The sequence below is a fragment of the Bidens hawaiensis genome, unplaced genomic scaffold (assembly GCF_021521415.1).
Source record: "Bidens hawaiensis isolate Kalapana, Puna unplaced genomic scaffold, B.hawaiensis_p1.1 tig00046274_1, whole genome shotgun sequence".
Classification (NCBI taxonomy): Eukaryota; Viridiplantae; Streptophyta; class Magnoliopsida; order Asterales; family Asteraceae; genus Bidens; species Bidens hawaiensis.
In genome coordinates, this window is record NW_027498265.1 from 35,322 (window position 1) to 55,921 (window position 20,600).

General features: G+C 34.3%; 2 protein-coding genes and 1 pseudogene across 3 annotated transcripts; all 3 read right to left on the reverse strand.

The window, feature by feature from the left end:
* Positions 1–1,656: 1,656 nt before the first annotated feature.
* LOC143596352 (protein REGULATOR OF FATTY ACID COMPOSITION 3, chloroplastic-like) lies at positions 1,657–4,845 on the reverse strand (annotated as a pseudogene). The gene is made up of 5 exons (XR_013146692.1): positions 4,564–4,845; positions 3,689–3,743; positions 3,503–3,559; positions 2,762–2,839; positions 1,657–2,120 (listed from the first exon to the last, which is right to left on the reverse strand). The product of XR_013146692.1 is annotated as a protein REGULATOR OF FATTY ACID COMPOSITION 3, chloroplastic-like (transcript).
* Positions 4,846–11,194: 6,349 nt separating this feature from the next.
* LOC143596353 (protein AGENET DOMAIN (AGD)-CONTAINING P1-like) lies at positions 11,195–13,606 on the reverse strand. Its single transcript, XM_077075149.1, has 3 exons — positions 13,502–13,606; positions 11,939–12,430; positions 11,195–11,674 (listed from the first exon to the last, which is right to left on the reverse strand). Exons 1-3 carry the CDS (start codon positions 13,604–13,606, stop codon positions 11,195–11,197), a joined length of 1,077 nt encoding a protein of 358 aa, XP_076931264.1.
* Positions 13,607–15,099: 1,493 nt separating this feature from the next.
* LOC143596354 (beta-glucosidase-like SFR2, chloroplastic) lies at positions 15,100–20,254 on the reverse strand. The gene is made up of 10 exons (XM_077075150.1): positions 20,077–20,254; positions 18,865–19,186; positions 18,650–18,788; positions 17,765–17,931; positions 17,459–17,680; positions 17,209–17,377; positions 16,051–16,284; positions 15,817–15,966; positions 15,593–15,722; positions 15,100–15,285 (listed from the first exon to the last, which is right to left on the reverse strand). Exons 1-10 carry the CDS (start codon positions 20,252–20,254, stop codon positions 15,101–15,103), a joined length of 1,896 nt encoding a protein of 631 aa, XP_076931265.1. The 3' UTR covers position 15,100.
* Between the last annotated feature and the right edge of the window lie 346 nt (positions 20,255–20,600).

The following is a 20,600-nucleotide window of genomic DNA, read 5'->3' on the forward strand; positions in this document are numbered from 1 at the left end:
ATACTCACTATGCTAGGTATGCTCGATGAGTGTCCTCGAGCATACTTTACTTAGAATATATTCTCTTTCGGAGAATATATTCTCTTCCAGTAAGCTTCGTTCTTCTTGACTTGTCCATGCTTTGCTCGAACTAGTCCATCGAGCAAGCTCGTTCTTCTTGATGTCTTCAGCTTTTCTTATTCAACAATCTTTAGCATGCTCGGATGTAAATCTTGCTCGGGAACTAAACTGTGCTCGAAGTCCTTGCTTTGATCACATGACATCTTCTTATTGCATCCATGCTTGTCCCCATGTGCTTGATCATCCTGTGCTCGTAACACTTGGTTAAAACTTGTATGATCAAGATGTTTGCTCGATTGGCAATCCATGCTCGATAGAGGAATACTCTTGCTCGTGAAGTGTAGCTTGCTCGAAGCCTCAACACAGAAGAATTAACCATTTAAGGTTCAGAAGACCTTGCTCGAAGTAGTAAAAACATGCTCGATCGTCTATGCTTGCTCGAAGTCCATACTTAGCCGTTTTTCTGAGGAGGTTGAGAAGATTCCAATCTTTCTTATCAAAAATCCGACCCAACAATCTCCCCTAGATTGGAACAAGCTCAGATGCACCAAAACATACCTGCATAGAGTTACACATGTATCAGACATACAATATATATCATTTAAGAACATGTCGTTTTGATTTCTCGCCTCTATAGTATGAATCTGGATTGCTTTTCATCAAGCCAAAACCCAAAATTTTTACCTGAATGATGACATCCCAAGAAAAAAGTTAGTTGATAGGTTTTCTCTTCTTTACACATTGTTCAGTTGTGAAATTGAAATATTTTCACTTTCTTTCACTTATCTTTTTAAGAAAGACACGTAAACACAAAAGGAGGAAAAAAACTTGGGTAACGGGTCATACTACAGAGGCAAGAAATCAAAATATATAAATAAAACAAGAAAATATGATTTATGGTGTAATCATATTATTTATCAAACTAAAGAAATTATTATTATTTAATAGGAGAGAGATACAAGAAGTCAAAATCTAAACTTCACAATAAGTCGGCACGTAACATCCAATATTTAATAGGAGAGAGAGACGAGAAAACCAACCTTTACGTGGTATACAAACCTACATGTATTTCCCATTATTTTTATTTATTAGAGATATAGAATAGAGAATATTTAATTTTTTGTTTTAAGTAAATTCAGTTGTACTTCTATGATTATACATTCTTACTAACGGTTAAAATAGTGGTCCACAATAGGGATGAGATTGGTATGCTACCGAAAATGTTGATACTGAATCTCTGGAAAAAGGGGGTACCGAATACCGTACCGATTACCGGTACGGTACCAGTACGATATGGATATAGCACCTATTAGTCGTTACAAAATGTTCATCTCTAAATGGTATCGGTAACATGTTATTTATGATATTAGCGTCTCTCCACGGCCCACGCAAAGAAAAGACGAGATGTCACCAACAGTTCGAACACACCCACCAAGACTGATTCGAACCCAAGTACTTCATCCAAATCCCGAGTGAACGGAATTTGTTCTTAACATTACATAACATTGATATCAAATCAAATGTGGCATCATATAAGTTCTATCCATTACAAAAACATGAGTATCAAACCTAATACATACTACTATACTATACTAGTTCTTATTTCTTTGACTTCTCAAGTTTTCTCCATCCTCCAATCTTTAAACACCCAGGTTTCCGGTCTTCATGATCACCCGAATCCTCATCCACATAAACGATGCCCGAATCATCACCATTCTCAATGCTCCCTTCATCATCCTCGTCATCATAATCTCCCTCATCATCATATTCTTCTTCATCGTCGTCATCATCATTGTCATACATGTCAGCACGAAGCGTGTGGAACTCAGGTGGCGGTATGCATTCATCGGTGATAGCCTTGTCCTGCTTCATAACAAGGTGTTACATGATTCTTTCATCTTTATCTAGCATACTCTTGAACTCATTGATCCATTTTGCTTCAATTTCAAAGTTCATCAGAATGTAGTGCGCGTTTTTCGCCTTTTGTATTTTGTAAGCCAACCTTCGAAGCCCCCAGTCACTAAATCTGTGAACTCACCCCTTTTTCTCGCTTCGAAACTCTGAAAAAAAGGTCAACAAAGTCAAACATACTACATTATACAAAATGGGCCAACTGGAGCTTTGTTTTATTCATAACAGGTCAAACAGGTTGGTTTAAAAGATTAGCTAAACGTGTATTTCAGATGCTTATAGATTTCCTAATCATTATAGCTGAAATTCATCATACTATAATTTCAATAAAGTTTTTGTAGTGATATTATATATTACAGAATTCTAGAAAATGGACCAAAAAAGTGTTGGCGTGTCAACTCGACTCATTAGACAAACCAGTTTTGCCACCTCCACTTGATACCAATCAAGTTTAATGTAGATAGGTATGCTTATATTTGCTCATTTAACATTGTTCAAAGTAAAAAAGGACTTTAACGAGTCAAACACATTCTGTTACAAATTCAAATATATTCAACTTTCGATAAGAAGGTAGCATGAAAAGTCTAGTATTATACGAAACTTTAAAAAAGCCTAAGTTAGGCATCAACTTTTTTCTGAAAAACATGGAAAATCCCATTTAATTTGATGTCGAAATCATGTGTTTTGACTCTTAAAAGTCAAAATTACAGCCGAGTAATATATTTGAGATAATATTTGATAGATTTCATATGTGAGGAAGTAAAAATAAGCATTTGAGTAGCAATGGAACCTTGAATTTTAAGATTTACTTTCTCAACTTCTTCTTCAAAGTTCTCATGGATTAGATAGACCACTTCATAGTGACGATCTGCAAAAGATACAGCAGAAACATAAATTTGACACTGAAAGTCAATAGTCAGTCAACTAATATGAAAGAAGTAATGGAATATTTCTGGCACGGCTTCAGTTTTACATGTTAGCCTTGTTATTTGAAAATAGAAAACTACAAACGATCTACCCCAGCACATATGAAAGGGTCCATTTAGGTTGCGTTTATCTTAAACGGATCAATTAAAGATTTGAGATAAAAGGAGAACAGCCCAAATGGGTCGATATGGTTGTGTTTATCTTGAACAGGTCAATTAAAGATTTGAGTTAAACAAACGGGTCAACTAAATATAGGGTTAAAAAGAGAACAGGCCAAACGGATTAAAAATTGCCCAAATTCTACTTTTAATGCTTACAAGTATACAACCCCAAAAACTGTTTTGTGATCGAAGTTTTTTTCACAACTCCAACTTAATGCATTGACTACTCAAAAATTTAAAAATAATAATAATAATGCTCAAAAAAGTGTGATTGTAAGTCAACAGCCTGACCCTGCCTGTTTCAACCTTGACTAAGCATATGATTGCTTTCGACCGGAACCAGCATTGACTCATTACCCAAACATCTTGCCACCTTTAAATCTCTAATAATCTATATATTATAAATAATAACTAAGATTAGAAAGAAGGAAAAAGAAGCATACTTTGCTCAGTGTCCAAGTCGCTTTCTAGCAAAAGATTTAGAGCTTCATAGAGTTCCTCTGCAAGTAAATAAACACTACAATTAGTTCTAAATTCACTCCATGGAGGAAAAAAAGAATTACAAATTGAAGTGAGATACTAAAAGAAGTAGAACATGAGCAAGTCAACATATAAAGTTTATGACTTACGTTCATCGGCATCCGCAAATTCTGGAAGAAGTTTGCCATCTTCCTGCACTACTTTCTGAAATACAAGTAAAGCATAAATTAATAACAAAACTTCAAACTCAGGAAACAGTTCTTTCATTAAATCAACAGAAGTAACCCACAGAAGATATGAACACACATCATATTGAAGAATACACACACACTCACGCACATATTGCTTTAACTATGATACATAAGACAGTTATGCTGCCGCATTCCTATGACCCTAGATTATCATAAAATTATATTCATTTTACCAAAACACACCCAAATAACAATGCTATGGATACATTATATTTGTTGAAAGTTCCTCATTTGTAAGAATCTAGAACATATTATGAGCTAGAAACCCTAACATGATTTATGTAAATTATTAGTTATGAATCCTAAGTCATCTTTTTTACGATCAGACAAGCACTGCCTACAAGTGTAGTGTATATGAAGTATAAACAACTTTTATAACTTTATGATTATCTTAACCATAAACCCTAAACCAAACCCCAAGAATCATCAAAATAAACAGGGGTGTTTGGGATTGAGTTTGAAAAATACTTATTAGCTTTTTCAAAAAGCCATTTCAAAAAGGGCTTTTGAAAAAAATGCTTTTTAACACTTTCAAAAAACTAAAATAGGAAACATTTTTGTGATTGCCAAACACATTTTTAATTTATCGGCTTTTTGAAAACACATTCCCAAACTCAATCCCAAACATATTCTAACTAACAATGCTATTGCTACAAACCCTAAGATGGCTTGCTCTAAAAAAAACACACACACACACTACTTCCATCAAAATGCAATTTTAAGAAAACCCATCTTCAGAAGCACAAAAAAAGAAAAGAAATAAGTTAAAGTACCTGTTTAAGCAAAACAGACTCAGGGAAGATACCAGTGGTTTCATCTGGTTTGGGTACAAAGCTATGTCTATCTTGTTTCTTCTTGTCAGGGTTATTATTATTATTATTATTATTATTATTATTATTATTATTGTTTTTCTTGGAGGCCAAAACCACTGATTTTCTTCTTCTAAGGGAAGATAAGGCGGAAAGTGAAATTGAGTTGTGGGTTCTGGATAAAAGACCATTAATAATTGATGAGGAAGATGAACAGGGGGTTGGTGATAGAACCAGTGACTCCATTGAAGTTCAGTTCAAGGTTTAAGAAACCTTTTCTTTTGTTCTAAAGGATAACGATGCCAACCGGAACAGGTTTAAGGTTGAAGTTCAGTTCAAGGTTTAAGAAACCCTTTTACAATCTATCTTTTATCTTTATTATTTTAGGTTGAGAATCATAATTAATTGGAAGGGGGGACTAAATAAAAAAAATGGTGAATACATATGACAGAACGACTTGAAATATAAAATATAATGGAAACAGCATATTACATAATGACTTGAAGGTTTCACGCAATGAACGTAATACTATTTTTTTCAAATTAAATGAATGGCACATGCCATCTCGAACAAAAGACCATAAACGTATTTCACAATGACTACAACACAATGATAAGTAGAAAGACAAATGTTGCGTACAAAGGCACAATGACGAACAAAAAGACACAATAACATAATCTTTGTTTTAATTTTTACCTTTTATACGATTACCAATTGAAAAACACAATAATCAAAATCTATAACACAATGCATAGAAAAACTCAATTAAAAAACAAAAGAGTTAAGTGCCATTTTAGTACTATGTTTTGTCCAATTACGCAACTTTAGTACCGATTTTGAATTTATTGCAAATGGCTACCTCACTTTTCTAAAACCTGCAGTTTTAGTACTTTTTTCTAACCCCGTTTATTTTTATCAGTTAAGTCAGGGATAATTTGGTAACTTCGTTATTTTATTTATTTTTTCTTTTATTGTAAGATAATGGCATAATTGAAATTGGAAACATTTTCAGAACACTCAGTTAAAAAGCATGGCTTCAATAATCAATACAACAGTTCGTCCAAAGTCAAAAACACAACAATCTGCAACCTCCGAACAATTTTCTGACGAAGGTCTACGGCGGAGAACCAGCCCCAAATCGAACACACCAGTCACGGATTTACGCTACACTATTCAATTCAACAAAAACCACACACAAACACATCGATTTAGATAATCGATTATTCAAATAATTGGCGGTGGCGGTGGCCAGAACTTCCAGATCTGCGGCGGACACCGTCGACAAAGACGAGAGCATCAATGGAGAGATGTTCTGGTCAGGTACAACAATGGTTGGTTGCCGATTCCAGGTATGCTAATCTGTTGAAGGAATCCATCAGAGAATGAAATCGAAGAAGCTACCATTCCAATTCCGACGTTGAATAGTCAATTGACGGTGGAAACGACTCGCCGGACGTTGTAGAACCGTCATACAAAGGTGGAGCGAGGTTGTTGGAGAGACGATTTGATGGTTGTTTGAGCATGGCGATTAAGTTAATGGTACCGGATATTTTTTATATGTAAAGTGGGTTTTCTTTAATGTAGCTTAGGGTTAGGATTTGAGTTTAGATAGTAGACTAATTTGCAAATGAGGTCTCCGGGCTCCAACACGGTGGTCGGCATCCATGGACGGTGGTAGACGGTGACCGGGCTCCGACATGGTGGTCGGAATCCATGGACGGTGGTACAGTGACCGGTGGCGGTGGACAGAGGGATATAAAGGTAAAAAAATTTTAGAAGAGAATGAAAATATAAATAAAATAACGAAGTTACCTAATTACCCATGACTTAACAGATAAAAATAAATGGGGTTCGAAAAAAGTACTAAAATTGCAAGTTTTAGAAAAGTGAGGCAGCCATTTGCAATAAATTCAAAATCGGTACAAAAGTTGCGTAATTGGACAAAACACAGGTACTAAAATGGCACTTAACTCAAAACACAATGAACAACCAAATAAAAAAAACCACTAATTTTATTTTTATTTTTATATAAAATATGATAATCATATTAAAGATAAAAAAAAACACTTGTTATTATGATGAAATTTTTTTTAACAAAAAATGTCGTATGAAAAAGTTGTGGACGTTTTAAAATGATGGGGGAATTGACATGTGTCTTGCATCTGAAGAGAGAAAGTAATCATAAGTGGGCTATTATCTTAATGTCATTCTCATCAATTTTTATTTAAATAAATCTACACCCTCCAAATCTAAAATCAATGAATCAGATTCCTTCTCACCATTCTCATTTTTATTGTACTAACTTTACCCGAGCTTTTAAATCAAAGTAATTTTACACTATTTTATTTTATAATATAATTATTTTAATTTAAAACTGTAATTATTTGTATGTTTAGTATGTGTATCGGATCCTACCCTATTATCTATAATATATATAAACGAAACCCCTAAAATCCTACGTGTCACGATGTGGTCGCTTCCTCCTTTTATGGAAGCCACCAGATTGCTTAATTTTTAAATGGAGGCCTCTCATTGATTTAACCCAAATTCATGGGTATGGGTCTTACCAAAACCAGATAGTTCTTAAACGCGTTATAACATCTCATTAAATTAAAATTTAATCTTACCAATTATTTAATATGAAAATCTTATAAAATAGAGATATACTAAAATTTAATATCCAATTTAAAAATAAAAAAGATATTATTTATAATTAATAAACAATTTTATAGTAAAAACATAAGCGGGTCATGGGTCACCAAATCCAGATAGCTTTTAAACGGGTTATAACATATCATTTATTTATGAAACTCTTTCATTATCAAACTCTAAGTATTTTATTAACTTTTTTACAATAAAGAAAATTAAAATCCAAAAAATAAATATTAAAAAACGAAAAATGTAAAACAACCATTCTCTCAAGCCATCAGATTACTTTATTTGTAAATGAAGGTTTTTCACGCATTTGACCCGAATTCACGGGTAAAGGTCTCACAAACTCAGATAGCTCTAAAATGGGTTATAACATCTCATTATATTAAAAATTAATCTCATAAATATTTGATATGAAATCCCATAAAATAGGGATATACTACAAATTAATATCTTATTTTATTTAAAAAAATATATTATTTATAATTAAGAAACAATTTTATAACAAAGAAAATAAACGGGTAATAAGTATCACCAAACCTAGATAGTTTTTAAACCGGATTATAACATATCATTTATTGTGAAACCATTTTATCATCAAACCTCAAGTATACTAATTATTAACTTTCTTACAATAAATAAAATTAAAATCCAAATATACATATATAAATATTAAAAACGAATAATGTAAAACAACCTCCGTAATACGGAGGATACAATCAAGTTTTTAATAAAGTTTGGTTTTTAATACTAATTCTTTCTTTTAACAGCCAATACTCCATGACTCCTCGATGAAAACAAGCCTTTGTAGCAAAAAATAGAAGTGTTTATAAAATGACTATTTTACACCTTTGTGAAAAATTAGTCCCCGTCCTCTAGCTTAGTTGGTTAAGGGGGCGTAAGACTTGAAACAATAACCTAGAGATCGTGGGTTCGAAACCGATTCTAAGCGCCGATCGTCTTGCCACTGAGTGAGACTGATTTACCTCCCACGTGATGGGCCTGGGACGGTCTGGTGTGAACCGGTTTGCGTGTTCGAAACACCATGTTTTTTAGGAACAATCTTTATGATGAATTAAACACATTACCATAAAAGTGGTATATAGTTTAAATATATAGTACTAATTATATTTAGAGATAAGTTAGCAGTTATGATTATCTTATTAGTTGTTAGCTTCATCTTTTTGCTAGTTACCTTTCATCATCTGTTTTGTTTTGTAAAGAGAGATGGATGATAATATGATATAACTCAATATATAGGAAAAACATTGTTCACCAACATTGTTTCAATCCTATCATGAAATATCATATTGAAGTTTTATATATTAATATAATTATGACGGACGTTAAATATTGAAGAACTTTTACGATGCAATTTCTTGCTATAATAACATTTTGAAGGACGCATGTTCTAACACAAGGTGCAATTTATGTGTTCTTAGCAGGATATTGACAGGTCACGTAAAGTTTCTAATAACGCGGTATTAGGGTATTGACATGTCACGTAAGTTTCCAATTACGTCTTATGATCGAAAATAGACACAACAAGACGCCGATAATGACAACCAACCACATATAAGACAAATGACAACAATAAACAATTATAATGTAACACTGTTGAGAGCTAAAAACAAACTCCAACAAGAAACAAAATAGCATCACATTTCATCGAACTAAAACGATCACGTAACACGACCGATCACTGAAAACAAACTCTAGCAACGAAGACTGGCAACACATTTCATCGAACACCTTACATGCACAATTACAACAACAAAAATAAGATCAAACAACACCAGAAACAAGCTACAGCAACAAAGAGAATACCAACGCATTTCATCGAACACCTTACGGACACAATTATAACAACAGAAATAAGATCAAATAATTTCATCGAACACCTTACATGCACAATTACAACAACAAAAATAAGATAAAAAAACAGCAGAAACAAATAACAGCAACAAAGAGAATACCAACGCATTTCATTGAACACCTTACGGGCACAAATATAACAACAGAAGTAAGATAAAATAAAGCAAATAATGGACATTAAGACTATGAAGGAGGCATCGAAAACGGAAACGTAAGGCCTTTAACAGAGGCAATAACACACAGAAAGCACGAAGAAACGTTACTTACCTATAAACAGGCCGACACAACATGATGATACGCAAGTGAGCTGACCTTTGACAGAGCAGAGGTATACGTATTCTTCAGATGACAGCGAGCTAACGAGAATGAAAAAGGTCTAAAAGTATGTGTAAGAAGAACAGATGTATTGGACACGTGTAAAGAGACGAAACATACAACAGACGTACAACACATACAACATAAGTCACAAAGCATGGAAACAAAGAATAGTAAATGTGAGAGTAAAGGCAGATGTCTATATTAGAATATATATACAGGGTTAGGTTAGAATAAAAACCCACTTAAGTTTTACTTGAGTTGTAAAAACTCTAAAAACCTAATCTCAATCACATGTTTTTAATTAAAAATTAAATCTTGTGTTCTATAATTAAAGTTAATAAAAAATGTAAAAATTTATTTATATTTTCTCTCTCCTGAAAACATATATAAAAATTACTAAAAAAATGTAAAAAAAATAGCAAAACATTTTTTTTATGTTTTAGATGTTTTGTATTAAATGTAACAACATATATTACATATAACAAAAAAAGAAAAAAAACGATATTACATAGGGTTTTCATGGGTTTTCTCAACTCAAGAGGGTTTTCAAACTATACTTCTCCTATCTATATCTATCTATCTATATATATATATATATATATATATATATATAAGGCCTTCTACTGTTTTTAAGTAAAATAAGATGACACAATTGTGATGAAAGGCGTTTCAAGAAAGGTGCTAGTTATTCAATTGGATAAATGTTGGACATACGTTAACCATCTATATTATATGTTGACCTTATAGATTGAATAGGTTGTAAATTCATACAATCTTGTATAATCAATTTTAAATATAAGGGTTAGGTTTAAATAAGAAGTATGACTTTCTTAAGAAAGCTAGGAAGAAGGGTATTTTAGTCTAACACTTTAATATCAAAACTCACTTACTTTAATCTCAAAACCCACTTAAATTAATTTCAAAAATCCACTTACATAAAACCCAATTACATATTCACTCATCTCTTACAACCACCACCACTCCACCGCCCACCGCTACCACCTCGGCGGAAAAGTCCGAAAAAACACAATGAAAAACACTATGAAAAACACAATGAAAAAAACATAATGAAAAAATACACTATGAAAAAAAAACACAATGATAAAAACACAATTGTATGACACAATGTAAATAACACAATGGAAAAACACAATGAAAAATACAATTGCATAACACAATTTTGTAAAACACAATTTGTAGAAAACCCATTTTTTTTTTAATTTTTATATTACAATATGGTACTCATATAAAAGATAAAAAGACACTTGTTATTATGGTGAATTTGTTTTTCAATAAAAACGTCGTAAAAAAAAGTTATTGACGTTTTAAAATGATGGGGGAATTTGTCACGTGCCTTGCATGTGAAGAGAGAAAGTCAATAAATGTGTTATTCCTTTTATGCCCTTTACCTTGTGTTCACACTTGATTTCCCCTTAAACTAATCTCAACCCTCCATATTGAAAATCAATGGACAAAATTACTTATTATCCTTCCTACAAAAGAATACTTCCTATTATTACCCACATCAACATTTTAACACAAAGCACTCTAGTTCACTAATTTTAACCTAGTTAAAGGCAACAAAATTAGATATTATGTAATAAGATATCATCTTAAGAGGTCATTAGCATTAACCATTAGACAAAAATATACAGCATCATTCCTCTATTACAAGCTACCATTATATCATATCATACAATACCATACCATCATATCATACCATACATATAACATATATCCATCACTATTCCTACTCATCATAACCTCCAAGCCATGCCCCATGAATAAAATCTTGATGTGGCCTCAAATAAGCATGTTGAAATTCAACCACACTATCTGTTGCCCAAAAATACACCTCATACTTAAAGTCCATAGCCGTGCGGATTTGCCCGATTCGCCACCCGTTAACATCCCACGCATCAACCGCATCGTTAGGTTTAAACTGTTGAGCCCGTTGGATTATAGGCGGAGCAGGCCTTATGCTCAACACATCTAACTCTTCTTCAACAAGCTCGGGCCCGTCATTTGATTTTAGTGTTCGGTAACTCACCAAGTACATTTGGTTAGAAACGGGCCTGAGAATTACTGCAGGGTACCAAGTACTCAAATACCTTCCAGTACCATATGCTATCTCTACATTCAATCCACTTAAATAATCCACCATTAATGTATTCCCAGCTGTTTGTAGCTTCATTTTTTTAAGTCTAGCATTTTCAGCCACTTTTGGTCTCTGTAATTAAACAAGCAAAGAATGAAAAATTTAGCTAAAAGAATACATTTCGAATAATTCTATAATACTAATAATTTCAAGTATTAGTATAATCTAAAAGACGAAAATTTCTAAAAAATATATTTTTGGCATCCCTAGTCAAACAGGTCAAAACTTGCCATTGCAGCATAATTATAATAATATTTCTACAGCCGTATCCGATAAAATATAATCTAAAAGTAACGGGAAAGTTTTTAATATATGGATTCTGAAAGTAAAACGTACCGAAAAAGACGAAACCCACTTTTCATTAATGAATTCTTGATGAGATCTCAAGTTCAAATGATGAAATTCGATTTCCTCATTGGTTGTCCAAAAGTAAACCGCATACTTAAATTTATCAAGAACTTTATTAACAACACCCAGCCACCATCCATCATGGTACCATGCATCCACTTCTTCAAGCATGTTAAACCGATGTTCCCGAACACTTATAGAAGGAATCGGCCTGATGGTTGAATCATGAACCTTTTCAACAAGTTGTTGCTTCTGGTCATCGGTTGTCAGTGTATCATATTGCACCAAGACTTTGTCTTCGCCTGCTGACCCAATAACTGTGGCTGCATATCTTGCACCGTGGTAACCTTCATCGTCGGTTCTAACCTCCACTCGAGCGCCTTTCTGGAAGATTGCAGGTTTCGAGTTTTGTGTTCTGCATATGATTCTCAACTTTGTTGGTTTGTTGGATTGTGAAACTGGTTCATGAGCTGACTCTTCCTACAGTCAAAAACATAAGCGAAAAAGTGTTAATAGTTAATACCATAAGAAACATAGTAGCCAATTTCAGTATAGTAAAATACATTATCTTTATGATGATATTATTTTAAAACAAGTCAAAACTTGATGATTTGATATTCCAAAGTGCTTACTTTAGATAATCTTTTGGATCATTCATGTTTTTAGGAACGGAAAAAAAACACCATTATGACCGACCCGTTTGGGCCCGGATTCCTTCGAACCCGACCCAAAACAGCCCATTTTTTGTTTTGACCTGTTTCGACCCCACCCAAAACAACCTTTATTTTTTATTTTTTATTTTTTATTTTGACCTGTTTCGACTCGACCCAAAACAACCTTTCCATTTATTTATTTTATTTCGACCCGACCCAAAACAACCCTTTTTTTTAAATTTTATTTTGACCCGCTTCGACCCAGACCCCATTACGACCCGAACCCTTTGGACCCGGATCCGTTCCAACCCGACCAAAAAGACCCCTTTTTTATTGTGGCCCGTTCCGACCCGACCCGTTTGCCAGTCCTAAGACATGATCATCATACTAAAGTTAAGAAAAATAATGCATCTAGTGATTGTAAGTAACAGATAGACAGACAGACATTATATCATCATCATCATCGTACTCAGTATATCCCACCAATAGCAATGCTATGGTAGGGTCTGAGGAGGGTAAGATGTAGACAGCCTTACCTCTATCCCATAGGGATAGAGAGGCCCCCGGCTCGATAGTAGTTTTGCATCAAGCCTTGGACATAAGGCACATAGCACTCAATCATCAGGACACCGGCTGATCGGTGCATGTGCCCTTGTCTTTCGGCTATCAACGCCACCACATGATGCCTGATTAACCTTCCGCCACTTTTAACGTTATTTTCACGAGATTAGTAAAATAACGTCAAAATTAGTGCAATTTTACTTTTGCCCACCCGAGGGTTCACACATATATACATTATATGCGCGCACCGCAAGCAGGGCGTCAGACATTATATGACATTAATAATAGATGCAACAATATTTATATATAAAAACAATAATGTGAGTAGGTAGATTACCTGTGGTGAATGAAGAGTAGAAGAAACCCTAGATGATCGATCATCTTCGATCTTCTTTCTCTTAAGTCTGCCGTTGTTGAAGAAGCAGGAATTGATGGTGGCCATGAAACCTTAGGTGTAAGTTGAAGATGGAATGAATGTGTTGCAGCAGGAGACCACTGATATAATTTCATATATGGTAACTTTCGTGTGTGATTGTTTAATTAATAAAGTGGTTATTTTGTAACTATTTTTTCGCTAGGGTAACTTTACATGAAAGTAAACAATAATTAAGGCGGTTGTGTTGATGCTAACTTCACATGGTTTTATTTATTTTATTACATTTCTTAATAGGATTTTTATGTAAAGGAGTAAAAGTTTAATAATAAGCTTGCATAGTTTACAAATTTGCTTAAAAAGATAAAAAGGAAAACCGAATATGTACATTTAAAATGTTAACTAGTATTAAGTCCTCGCATTGCGGCAGACGAGTAAAACCATGAAAAAAGTAACGTTGAGTTGCTTTATTGAACACGTGTGTTGAAGGGGGCGTTAGACCTGCGCTTTGCGACAAGCCTGTTAAACCTAATGAAAAGTTTACGTAAAATTGTTCAATCACGCATGCTCATTGTGGCGTGTTGACGTGCAAATATTAGACCGCAACGTATGACTTGTGACAAAGCCATTAAACGAGGGAAAATAGACATAAGAACCTTAAAACACACACACACACACACACGTTGCTGTATGTTAACTCTTAAAATTTAGATTGAAACATTAAATGGAAATTTTGTAATATATGGAAAGCATTGAGGACCAAAGTTGAAAAAGATGAAAACCATAAGGACTAAAAGTTAGGGTTGAAAATGAAAAAGATGAATAGCATTGAGCAAAAAGTAAAAACTAAAAAGAAAGGATTTGAACAAATAAAGAAACATGAGCCCTCATGACACTAACATATTCAATCACACTCTTTCTGGCCGATCAACAATTCTCATTTTACACTATGACCACATGAGTTACGACACAACGCGATTGTTAAGGTGTTATATGTTGGAATTAATTCCCGTTCTCGAGTTAATGAGGTGGGTTGGGCCGACCCATTGAGCCTATGATGGATTAATGTATTGTTTATCAAGTTGAGCACGTAACTTGGTTTAGATTGAATAAATTACTTAGGGGAACAAGTCGAGCCAATAACTTGAACAACAAGGAATTTATTTATTTATTATTATTTAGATTTTTTTTTACCAATTAGTATTTGAATATGATTATGATATTTGTAATCTAGTCTAGTTCGGTTTTCAAATTTAAATTAGTATATATACCCGATCTTGTGGGTTATATCATTAAGAGTTTATGTATTGTAATTTTTTGAGCTAATGAGAATTATAAAAGATCAAACTTATGATCTAAATTTTCGTTTTTGTGCTGGTCACCAAACTTCATTATAACCGACCATTTAAACCTCTAGTAGGCCGAGCAAAGCATACTAACTTGTTGAAGAGATCAATTCTTGATGTGATTGACGCACCTATCTAGTTTTTGACACACCTATGAATAACCGAGTATGGACAAATAAATAGTGGTCAAATAGTCAAAAGTCTATTTTCATTTTCTTCAGTTTGCATAAGCTACTTCATTGTACTCCTCCAAATCTTCACCTTTCCTCCTCCTGAGGGGAACAAGTCGGGTAATAAATCTTGAAAATCGGCTAACCGGGTCTTGCAATCCTTCCATCTCGTAATGTCCAAACCGCCAATCCCGTTCAATATATGCTCGCCAAATTGGTTCATCAAGGCCTCCTGTAAATATTCCAACTCCAATACAAATCAATGCCTCCTCAATATATGCTCGCCAAATTGCATACATTATCCAGTATTTCTCTTTACGGTTAATGCTATAAAAAACCAACATACTTTCTTATTTTTCACGAAAAAATCACTCAAACCTAACTTTAATATATTAAAGTCCGTTTGAAAATACATGTAAAATGTGTAAGATTTTGATATATTAAAGTCAGGTTAATTATGATTATGTAAAAGTGTAATGATATTGTACGTTCATTTTAATATTAATTTGTTTTAAGAAAGAGAAGCGAGCATTGATTACCTGCATACATTAACCCGTGTTTGTTTACTGCACGGTAAAAAGGTCTTGTTTTCTTCTCTCGGGCGGCTTTTTGAAGTTCATACCATGCTTTGTTTCTATCTTCCCGCGTAATTTTACCAGAAGTAACTATCTGATATATATTCAAGATGACATCCAAGCCATTAAAATGGTATAAAAAAAATAGAAGTCAGAACAGATGTGAAATTTTAATGACAGGATTTTGCCTTTGAGAACATATGGTACGAGGGACGTGGGACCCGTGCAAGATCATTAAAACGGTCAACTGCCACAAGCCCAAACTTGGGCCCATAACCATCAGCCCACTCCCAATTGTCAGATATGGTCCAAAACAAGTACCCCAGCACTCGAACACCCTGCATGGTTAACATCCAAGTTACCAAGAAAGTCAAACTTTGACCTTTTTTGTGTTATTTAGTGCATAATTATAGCATAAATACCATCATCATGGCTCCATAAATTGCAAGTAGATGTTCTAAAATGTACGGTCTTCGTATCAAATCTGTTTCATCGGATACACCGTTTTCAGTGATGATAAAAGGAAGTTTAAGATGTTTGTATCTTTCGTGGTAGTGTAACAGAACACGAAACAAGCCGTCTGGATATACTCCACGTCCAGATTCACTATATTCATCGTTGTTAACTAATTTCAGTCCCGCACCACATATTACTTCCTGTGAAAAAAAAACAAATAAAAGTTGCATTTCAGTTTTCACTCGTAGAATTTGAATTAAAACACACAAATTGATATAAGTAGCAATATAGTTTTATGAGAAAATTATTAAGTAGCCATTTTGTTTGAGTGGGTTATACCTTTATACTTATGTCAGAACAGTTTCATTAATATAGTCATGAGAAACGCGAATCATTGGTCGCCTATCTACTTTACTTGTCTAAACCCTAAATATTTCACTTTATATGCTACTGGCAGAATCCATACGCGATATGGCGTCGTGCATTACGCTAGTTTAAGGCAAGATTGATGGGAAAACGTTTGATATGCGACTAAAAAGTAACTACGTGACCCTTAGTTTCTGAGGGCTAGAAATGAGTGATTTGCTTTTGACATGGTTATGTAGGTATAACACACAAATGACTACTTTGGTGAATGGATGTAAAAAATTCGTAAACCAAACCGTATCCATGATCGGAAAAGACCGAACCGAATTGTGAATCGGTTCCACAAATCTTGCTTATTCGGATAACTGAACCGAAATCGAATAACCGAACTGAATAAGCCGGGTAAATCGGTTTAATCTGTTGAATCTGGTTCGGTTAGACACACTTGAAATTCAGATTGGTTAAGTTTTCAGTTAGCACAAAAACAATAATAGTAATTCGAAATCGAATCAAATAAACCAATATCCGAACAGATGAACACCCCTACATTCATGATTTAATCTACCTTTCTTAGGTGAAATCACAGCAATTAAGGAAATTATAAAAACATGTTGCTAAGCATAGCATTTTTCCATTTTACAAAATAAGTGAATAGGCAGGGGACTAAATAGTGCAGTAAGGTATCAACATACATTCTATTTATTTAAAAAGAATAAAGAAAATACAAATTAAATTGAAAAAGGATATAGCAAATACACCTGACCATAGTAATTTATTCCTATGAAGTCCATTTTTTGAGAGATATCATCCATAAATGGGAAAAGGCTCAAAGAGTTGGCTAGTGAAACAGCAGCAACATCAAAGAGGCCATACGGGCGCATGAAAGATACATGGTGGGCCACTCCCACTATTGGGCTTAACAATACACTGCTAACCAATATTAAACACACAGTTGTATTATATGTACAATGCTATATAAATTAAATGATTATAGTTTTAACGGATAACCTTTGTTCATGTATATAATCATATGCCTGCGAGTGTGCAACAGAAATCCAATGCATCGTTTGATTATAAACACCAGTCGGTAGAGCAGAAGTAGCAGCCTCCAACATGTCAGGATGACCACCGGGCCAAGCACCAGCACAGTAAGTCAGCATACAGAAAACATGAGGCTCGTTAAACGTGATCCAATAGTCAACAAGCTCAAATAAGTTGTCAACAACTACCCTGCAGCATGTTTTCCAATAACATATCAGACAAAACCCTAAATAATGTTTAATGTTTGCTGTGTGAAGTAAACCGTAAACTAACCGAGTAAAGTCCATGAAGTAGTTAACTGTTTTCTCTAACTTCCATCCTCCATAATCACCAGCCCATGGAGGCAGTGAGTGATGAAACAAAGTCAACATGACCTTCATATTATAATGTTGAACTCTGCTGATGATCCATCTGTATCGCTCTAGTGCTGCATAGTTAATCTTACAAATACCAATTCAACCCGGGAAAAAAACAGAGAAAGGAGAAAATAACAAAAAACTTACACGGATGGACTTATGCATAACCATTACATAAATGGTCCTTGACATGATGGAGGTTAATTTTTTCTGTTAAATGGGTGTAAAATGACTAAAATGCCCTTTACAATTGTTACAGATCAGGTTGACCCGCACACGTAACTAAATAGTCCTTGACATGAATGGAGGTCAGTTTTTATTTATTTATTTGTTTATTTTTGTGAAATGGGTGTAAAATGGCTAAACTGCCTTTTATAATTAATACAAATTAGGTTGCCCGTAAACAAAACATAAATGGCCCTAGATGTAGATGGAGGTCAGTCTTTTTTTTTTCTGGAAAGTGGGTGTAAAATGACTAAAATGCCCTTTACAACCAGTACAGATCAGGCCCGGTCAGGTTGACCCGTAAACACTTTTGTCCATTTTTAAAGAAAACAAAGCATTCCCATCGACTACAAAAACAAAACTATTAGAATAATAATAATCTAAATCCTGTAAATTTATGAGGTTGTATGCATTAATAATACACTTGTGTGACTATTAAACTATTTCACTTGTTCAACCCGTTTCCCTTTTTAGCCAAATTACTAACCCAAATCAACTATCGTATGCAAGCACGCCAAAGTTGCCACCAGTACATTGTGACAACAATAATCTAAAAAAAATATATTATACTGCTTACTGAATCTTTAAGGCCATTGACCGGTTCCTTTGGCATAATTCTGGTCCAATCTATCCCCATTCTGAAGACCTTAACACCAGTATCTCTAGCCAACTTTAATTCTGTATCAGGATCAGACCAAAACCTTAACCTTTCCTCCCTAAAAACAATATAATGTGATGAACTAGTTGCTTATATCAAGAAAGCTAATTGATACAAGTTATTATAAGGCTTACGGGTTTGGAACATTGTGCCATGCAGCTACATTGTGCGGTTCTTCTTCACTAGCGGATACTTCTTCTTCAATATATTTCACAAGGCCTCTAATTTTGGCTTCCATTGCAACCCTAAGAGGCTTCTTTTTCTTTACTGGTGTATGAGCTTGCTGAGATCCACCGTCACCAGCTGCAGAAGCCATTATTGCATCTGTTGGCTTATTATCATCTGCTGTTGAACCGTGCTTATCATCTTGTGCAAACTGAAGCCATGCATCGTTTAGCCTGTCTTCAACATGTGCTGGTGCTGTTGCTAACCCGAAAAAGAAATCTTCGTGTTCTTCTATAGAGAATTAAATTTAATGTCATTAGACATGAGCAAATTATCAACTAGTTGCTTCAAAATTGTGATTATGTAAAAATTAGATAAGAATACAGTCAGTATGTTTAAGTCGATTAATTAAGCTCATGGTTGTGCAAGGACTGTTAGTTGAACAAGAAAATGGTTTGTTTTGTTAGTTTTAAAATAATTAATTCCTATGGTTTACCAATCCTAGTTATGGTCTAACGATGCATCAGGCTAGCTGCTATATAAACTGTGCAGCGTTTGGCCATTGTAATCAAGTTTTGAGCAAGTTTCTTAGGTATCAGCAATCGGTATGTGTCAGCCAAATCTCGTGTATACCAATTGTTATCTTGAGCACAACCATATAACACCAGTAAATAGACAACTAGTGAAAGAGAGCCTTCCTTTTTCACAGTTATATATTCATAGTGGCACCTCTTTATTCCTTTATTTTGCTTCATACACATGTACTTAGAGCCGAGGGTCTCTCTGGAAGCCACCTCTTTATTCCTTTGGATAGAGGTACGGTGTGCCTACATCCCACCCTCCCCAGACCCTACTTATAGCTTTGCTGTCGGTGGGATTTTACTGGGTATGATTGATTGACTTGACTGACTGATATTCATAGTGGCAGATAAGTTAGGAATTTTATTATTCATCCGGATTGAATAAAAAAGGTAGACATAAATAACTTATTATATTTGCTATTATATTATTACTTCCTAAATCAGCAACAGCATGTTGACTGCAACAATTCAGGAACAAATATTCACTTTCAATTCAAAAATTATTAATTAGAGTAGAAGTGAAAGGAAAGGAACTGAACGGAACGATACGATACAATACAATACAATACAATACAATATAATATAATATAATATAGGTACCGTCATCGGAGTCGGAATTCACGTTGAAGAGGGCGAGGGTGTCGGAAGTTTCGTCGACGGGAGAGTCAAACGGAGCCAGGTTTCTCTTCCGGTAACGGCAGAAGGAAACGGCGTTAGCGGCCACGGTGATGCTTGCTAGAACTCCGGCCAGTTTTGTCGCCGTCACAATGAGAGACATATTAGCCGGAGGATATTCCGGCCAGGAAGATACGTGACACGTGGATATTATGCTATCTACCGTTACATTACATTACATGCTCATATCATTGAAACGGTGTCCTAAACAACTTGCCTTGCCTTCAATAATTTGTTACGTTTGTTTTATCCTATCCTTTTCAACTTTAAATTATAATAATAATAATAATAATAATTTCAAGAAAGTTATCTTGTACTTTCATTTATTATCTGTATAACTATATCTGTTTAAATCAGAAAATTGGGTAATTCTAGGATCCTGCTATATGGAATATTAGGGTGCAGTGGTGCACCCCTGAAACACGTGGTGTATAGCCTTATATGTTGTG

Bases quoted from the DNA above. Each gene is read 5' to 3' on its own strand.
- LOC143596353 (XM_077075149.1), bottom strand. From the start codon at position 13,606: ATGGCCACCATCAATTCCTGCTTCTTCAACAACGGCAGACTTAAGAGA. The intron at 12,431-13,501 runs GTAATCTACCTA...TTTTGACTGTAG, and splicing joins CTACTCTTCATTCACCACAG to GAAGAGTCAGCTCATGAACC. The intron at 11,675-11,938 runs GTACGTTTTACT...GTTTAATTACAG, and splicing joins AGTGGGTTTCGTCTTTTTCG to AGACCAAAAGTGGCTGAAAA.
- LOC143596354 (XM_077075150.1), bottom strand. From the start codon at position 20,254: ATGTCTCTCATTGTGACGGCGACAAAACTGGCCGGAGTTCTAGCAAGC. The intron at 18,789-18,864 runs GTAAGCCTTATA...TATTGTTTTTAG, and splicing joins TGGCACAATGTTCCAAACCC to GGAGGAAAGGTTAAGGTTTT. The intron at 17,378-17,458 runs GTTATCCGTTAA...ATTGGTTAGCAG, and splicing joins GATTATATACATGAACAAAG to TGTATTGTTAAGCCCAATAG.